Source organism: Physeter macrocephalus, chromosome 6 (genome assembly GCF_002837175.3).
Source record: "Physeter macrocephalus isolate SW-GA chromosome 6, ASM283717v5, whole genome shotgun sequence".
Lineage (NCBI taxonomy): Eukaryota > Metazoa > Chordata > Mammalia > Artiodactyla > Physeteridae > Physeter > Physeter macrocephalus.
In genome coordinates, this window is record NC_041219.1 from 87,276,354 (window position 1) to 87,282,652 (window position 6,299).

The 6,299-nt window shown below is 52.0% G+C and overlaps 1 protein-coding gene across 1 annotated transcript; it reads right to left on the bottom strand.

The window, feature by feature from the left end:
- Positions 1-2,196: 2,196 nt before the first annotated feature.
- On the bottom strand, positions 2,197-6,053 carry KRT18 (keratin 18). The gene is made up of 7 exons (XM_024123027.2): positions 5,660-6,053; positions 4,524-4,657; positions 4,082-4,238; positions 3,362-3,526; positions 3,129-3,254; positions 2,724-2,947; positions 2,197-2,385 (listed from the first exon to the last, which is right to left on the bottom strand). The coding sequence occupies exons 1-7, from the start codon at positions 6,020-6,022 to the stop codon at positions 2,265-2,267; spliced, it is 1,290 nt and encodes a 429-aa protein (XP_023978795.1). The 5' UTR covers positions 6,023-6,053; the 3' UTR covers positions 2,197-2,264.
- Positions 6,054-6,299: the final 246 nt, after the last annotated feature.

A 6,299-nucleotide genomic window follows, 5' to 3' on the forward strand; every position in this document is an offset into this window, starting at 1 on the left:
GGAGCAAGGGCCCTAGAGTGCGTGGGTTTCAGTAATTGTGGCACGCGGGCTCAGTAGTTGTGGCTCGCAGGTTCTAGAGCGCAGGCTCAGTAGTTGTGGCGCACAGGCTTAGTTGCTCTGCGGCATGTGGGATCTTCCTGGACCAGGGCTCAAACCCAAGTCTCCTGCGTTGGCAGGCGGATTCTTAACCACTATGCCACCAGAGAAGCCGATATATCTTGTATGATGTTTCTCAAACTAGATGGATGACAAATTACTAAGGCAAGGGTCAGGAAAGACCTAGATATCATTTCTCAAATTGGTCTGTGGAGCATGATTGGACATTACACAGATCAAGGTTCTGATTTTTAGAAAGAATTTGTAGAGTGTAGTAGTTATTCCTTATTGCAGATTAAGAGCAGATTTATGTGATATAAACATTCAACTGGACAATGGGTAGGAAAAAATTAATTGAAATTGGCACCAAAACAGGGGAGGTGACAGAATGCACAATCGCTACAATTCTGCATTTCCCCCCCTCAATATTGGGCTAACAATTTCCTTATAGTAAATGGAATATACATATGGATTCCAAATGAAGGTAGAAGAAATTCCAAATTCACTCATCTGGGTAAAAAAATAAGAAAAGTAGGTCTACATATTTTGATTCAGAAAGGTGTCCAAATTATACTGTGAAATGAAGAAAGCAGAGTTTAAGAAATCAAGATGAAGAACAGTATAAGCCTACATACCTAAAATAAAATGTGTTTGTATATGTCTAGTTTAGGAAATTATTTTACAGTGGTTACCTTTGGGGAGTGGAATGGGACATATTTAATTTTCTTTCCTTCTTTCCTTTTGGATTTTGTGCTTGTTTTTTATACTTTTTAATTTAAAAAGATAAATTATCATTCCAATCAAAGCATATTAGTTTTAGACATCCTTTGTTTTCACTACTAGATGACACACTTCCAATCAAAAGCACAGAACTGTGCAACTAGAGATGATCATACTAAGTGAAGTAAGTCAGAAGGAGAAAGACAAATACCATATGATATCACTTATATGTGGAATCTAAAATATGGCACAGATGAATCTATCTACAAAAAAGAAACAGACTCACAGACACAGAGAACAGACTTGTGGTTGCCAAGGCGGGGGTTGGGGGGTGGTGGGTGAGAGATGGATTGGGAGTGTGGGATTAGCAGATGTAAACTATTATATACAGGATGGATAAACAAGGTCCTACTGTATAGCACAGGGAACTATATTCAATATCCTGGGATAAACCATAATGGAAAAGAATATAAAAAAATAATGTCTATATGATGTAAAAAAAAAAATGGGATAATACCTACTCCATTGGGATGATCATGAGCATTACATGAAATAACCTGGCAAAGGACCAAGCAAGAAGCAAACTTTCAATGCATAGTAGCAATTAACAGGATAATAATTATTATTGCAATTATTTACAAGAAAACCACTTACACACACACACACACACACACACACACACACACACACACACAAGCACAGAACTGGAAGTGTTCATTATTACCCAAGTGGATGGTTACTTAAGGGCACCACTTACTTAGATGGGAACCACTGGTGTAGACTAGTCCTTCACCTGCCATGATTACATTTACTCCAATTCTAGCCAGACCTGTAGTACTCTAAAAATCATATCCCATTCTCGATTAAGTGAATGATCAGAGCATAGGGGACCATTGATTTGGGGCTGAGTGTGGGAAGGGTGTGTGAGAAGCACTGGGCCGTGGGTCATGGATGCAGGGTGGCAGGGATGGGGAGGGCCAGTTGTACTCTGGTCTCACCTCTTCCCCTTTCCTTTGCCCTCTGTCCTTGGCTCCACTTCTTTCTCAGGCTCAGATTTCTACTAAGGAGCACATGTCAGGTGGGGGCTTTATGATCAGTTCTCTTTAAGGTTAAGATTCACAATTCTATGGTAATTTTCCCCACTGCCGTTGGCCCATCCCATCTACTGGCTCCCTTCTTTTTCTCTGAGAAGGTGTTTCCATGAACCCAGACCCTTCCTCTGCCCACTCCCCAACCCGTATGAAACCTCTGGGCTCAGAGGTGATTTCTGCCTGATCAGAGAGATAGGACTATGGAGTCAGGGCATTCGTACGCTCGCAGTATGAAATCAGCCGCTCACAGAATGAAATCAGCCACGGATGACACAAAGTGATATGCAGTAATGTCTCAACTTTTATTGGCCTCCTGCTCCCCAGGGCAGAACAGCCTGAGGGAGCTGTTCTGCTAACTCAATGCCTCAGAACTTTGGTGTCTGAGGTCTCAGACACCACTTTGCCATCCATGAGCCTGAGGGTGGTGGTCTTCTGGATGGTTTGCATGGAGTTGCTGCTGTCCACGGCGTCACCAAGACTGTAACAGAAGACAAAGCCCCAGTTATAAACAGCACCGCAGAGAAAAGAGAAACAAAGTGGAGAAAAGAAGCCTCCCGATCCCTGCCTGCATGTCCAAGTTCCCCTTCGCTGCTTCCTCTATAAGAGGAAAACTGAAGGCCAAATTCCACCTGTGCTCCAAAAATGGCTAGGAGCAATATTTAGCCTCTTCTCTTCTCGGGGCACGCACAGAGCACCAGCCCAGTGCTCAGTGGGTACCAATGAACAGGCATATGGGGGGCTTACCAAAGCTCACGCTTTGGGGAGAAGTGGTAGCTTGACCCCAGCTTATACATGTAGGAGGAGAGCCCCACTCACTTAAAGTCCTCCCCATCTTCCAGCAGGCGGCGGTAGGTGTTGATCTCAGCCTCCAGCTTGACCTTGATGTTCAGCAGGGCCTCGTACTCCTGGGTCTGGCGTTGCCCCTCTGCCCGGGTCTGGGCCAGCTCCAACTCCAGGTGCAGGAGGGCCCTTTTGAGCTGCTCCATCTGCATGGCATAGCGGGCCTCCACTTCCCTCAGGCTGTTCTCCAAGCTGGCCTTCTGCAGGGGCACAGGGAGAGGGTCGGGTGAGACAGGGTGGAGGGAGAGTCTCTGCAGCTTTCAGCCCTCTCTGAAACTCGGAGTGTCTACTGTTTGCCAGGTACTAGGGTAGTGAGTAGGAGCAGTGGGAAATACAGCGAGAAACAACTCTTTCTGAGCGAAAGACACTGAGGGCTCTCACCAGATTTCTCATGGAGTCCAGGTCGATCTCCAGGGACTGGACGGTGCGTCTCAGCTCCGTGAGTGTCATCTCAGCAGCTCCTATCTCAGCGGTCTGCGAGGTGACCACTGTGGCGCTCTCCTCAATCTGCGGGGGGGATATGGTCCTCAGGTCCCTCCTTCTCTGTCGGCCTCCCTCCCGCACCCTCGTGCCTCTTGTGCTTAGCCTGGCATCCATCCCTCTCCCTCGTGTACCTGCTGGGACCAGTACTTGTCCAGCTCCTCTCGGTTCTTCTGAGCCAGCTCGTCATACTGGGCCCGGATGTCTGCCATGATCTTGCTGAGGTCCTGAGCTTTGGGGGCATCCAACTCCACGGTCAACCCAGAGTTGGCAATCTGGTTTTGTAGACCCTTTACTTCCTAAAGGAGAAAGGGACAAAAGTGAGGAGGTGCTCAGGGTCAGAGCTCCAGGAAGCCTCTTCATCTGTGACTGCTGCCTCTTCCAGGAGGCCTACAGGATCAGTTGGAGAACAGAACAGGGGAATCTCTTGACTTTGCTCTCTGGGCATTGCCAGTTCTGGGCCTTCTACTCCAGATGGGTAAAATGCCAGCTGTCAACGCCATGCTTGTCACTCACACGTGGTGGTTTCTCTCTCCTCCCTTCACCCTGTCCCTCCATCTACAAACCTGCTCCTTGTACCTTCCTCCCTCACCTCCTCCATCAGGTCTCACTTCTACTGCTAGCTGTTTCCACGGTGGTCCTCATCTCATCCTCTCACCCATGTCCTTTTGACCTCATCACGCTCTAATTCAGGTGACCCACCGAGCGCGGCAACAGTCTGATGAAGAAGCACTCAGGCTGGTAGTTTTAAACTCCCCTGCAAGGCGTCTTGCAGGTGGCCTGCTCCATCTAGTTCCCAGCCCAGACTCATCTTGGTCCCTTGGTTCCTGGCTTGGCCAGGGTCCCCTGCTTGCCTCCTCATGGTTCTTCTTCATGAACAGCAGCTCCTCCTTGAGAGTCTCGATCTCAGTCTCCAGCTGCAGCCGGCTGACATTGGTGTCATCAATGACCTTGCGGAGCCCGTGGATGTCACTCTCCACAGACTGGCGCATGGCCAGCTCTGTCTCATACCTGTGGGAGTGGAGGTGATTGGAAGGGCCCCGTCTCTGATCCTGAACCTTCTCAACCCACGCCACCTACTAAGAGCAGCCCCATGCCCACTGCAAACCAGCCACCTGATTCAGGAATCAGGCAGTAATCCTCTGAGCACCGTTCCTGGCACCTGGGGGACAGTGTTCTTACACTGGGTTACATGAAGAATAAATTGATGGAGCCTTAACTCTCATCCACCCAGCTCTACCCACAGCTGAACAAGATCCCCCTAACGGACCCCAGCTTCCTAGCCCCCAGCCTTACTTGACTCTGAAATCATCAGCAGCAAGACGGGCATTATCAATCTGCAGAACGATGCGGGCATTGTCCACAGAACTTGCAAAAATCTGAGCCCTCAGGTCCTCGATGGTCTTCAAGTAGTGCCCCCAGTCTCTGACCTGGGGTCCCTTCTCCAGGTGTTCCCGGATTTTGTTCTCCAGTCTCCTATTATCGGCCTCCAGGCTCCTCACCCTCTCCAGGTAGGAGGCCAGGCGGTCATTCAGGTCTTGCATGGTCTCCTTCTCGCCCTAGAACGATGCGGGCATTGTCCACAGAACTTGCAAAAATCTGGGGGGATTGTAGAGAGAGGTTGCTCCATGAATGGGAAGTCAGTGATGGGGTGGGCTGAGTGTGTGGAGGGTGTTATGTGTCTCAGTGAAAAAAACCTTCCCAGTCCCTGGAATAACCAGAGGCTTTCCTTGTATACCTATCCCCTTCTACCTGTGCCCCCTCATACTGCTCCCTCCTTTCCTGGAGTCTCAAATCCCAGCGTTCCCAGTCTCCTGCAGCCCTTCCTTCTAGGCCTCCGCTGGCTGGCCAGCCCAGAAGTGAGCTGTTACTAAAACGTCCTCTCCCTGGTCCCCTCCCAGCATTTTCCCTAGTGCACCTGCTCAGCATCCCCCTGCCCCACCGGTAGGCCTCCTGTTTACTCCCAGATGACTCAGCCTTAGCCACATCCGCTTAACCCCTCCAATTGTCCCCTCTCCACCAGAAGCCAGAGTGTCTGGGCCCTCTTTATGGGCCTTGCTTCACCTCCCTCTATGCTGTCCACTCCTCTGCGAAGCTCCCCCCTCCTCTTCCCACTCTGTCCTGGGGAAGGGCCCTCCTGTGCCCATTCACCACCCTTGGGGTCCCTGTGACCAGGGGCGTTGTCTACGGAAATTCGGGGCATTCCTAACCCTCTGCGGGTGGAGTTGGGGGCGGGGCGGGAGATAGACAGGGGGAAGGAGTGCATGCACCCCACCCTACTAAAATTCCTATCCTTGGGGGAGGGGGAGGAAGAGGGGAGTGGATAACTGGAGGGTCAAACGTGGCTGGGAGTTGGGGCTGCTCCCTCCATGCCCCCTTACCTGAGCCCTCAGGTCCTCGATGGTCTTCAAGTAGTGCCCCCAGTCTCTGACCTGGGGTCCCTTCTTCTCCAGGTGTTCCCGGATTTTGCTCTCCAGTCTCCTATTATCGGCCTCCAGGCTCCTCACCCTCTCCAGGTAGGAGGCCAGGCGGTCATTCAGGTCTTGCATGGTCTCCTTCTCGCCCTGGATGCCCCCTACACCCACCAGACCCCCGGCCATCCCGGCGCCCAGGTTCCCGGACCCCCAGCCGCCCCGGATGCTGGTGGAGCGGGACACGGAGATCCGGGAGCCCGAGCCCCCGGCGCCTGCATAGACGCTGGCAGCGCTGCTGACCGGTCGGACCCGGTGGCCAGGTGGCTGCACGGAGCCCACGGACCGGTAGCTGGAGAAGGTGGACTGGGCGCTGAAGCTCATGTTTGTTCCGCGAGGAAAGAGCGAGGCCAGGACTCAGGTGCTGGGCCGTGGAACGTGTGAGGTCCGCAACTCAAGTTATAGCTCTCAGGGAGGGGGTGGGTGGGAAACCTCCCGGTGGGAACCCGCCCCCCGACAGGCCCCGCCTCCGCCACCAGAGTCGCCGCGGAAGCGCGGAAGCCTGCGCCACAGGTGGACCGCGGGGACTCCGCGCCTCCGGTTCCTGACCCTCCCCAGCCTTTCCCCGCCCCTTCAGCACCGCCCTGCCAAGGTCACCGTC

Coding starts and splice junctions, on each gene's coding strand:
- KRT18 (XM_024123027.2), bottom strand. CDS start 6,022: ATGAGCTTCAGCGCCCAGTCCACCTTCTCCAGCTACCGGTCCGTGGGC. Junction 4,239..4,523: donor GCTGATGATTTCAGAGTCAA/GTAAGGCTGGGG, acceptor CCACTCCCACAG/GTATGAGACAGAGCTGGCCA. Junction 3,255..3,361: donor ACAAGTACTGGTCCCAGCAG/GTACACGAGGGA, acceptor TCCCCCCCGCAG/ATTGAGGAGAGCGCCACAGT.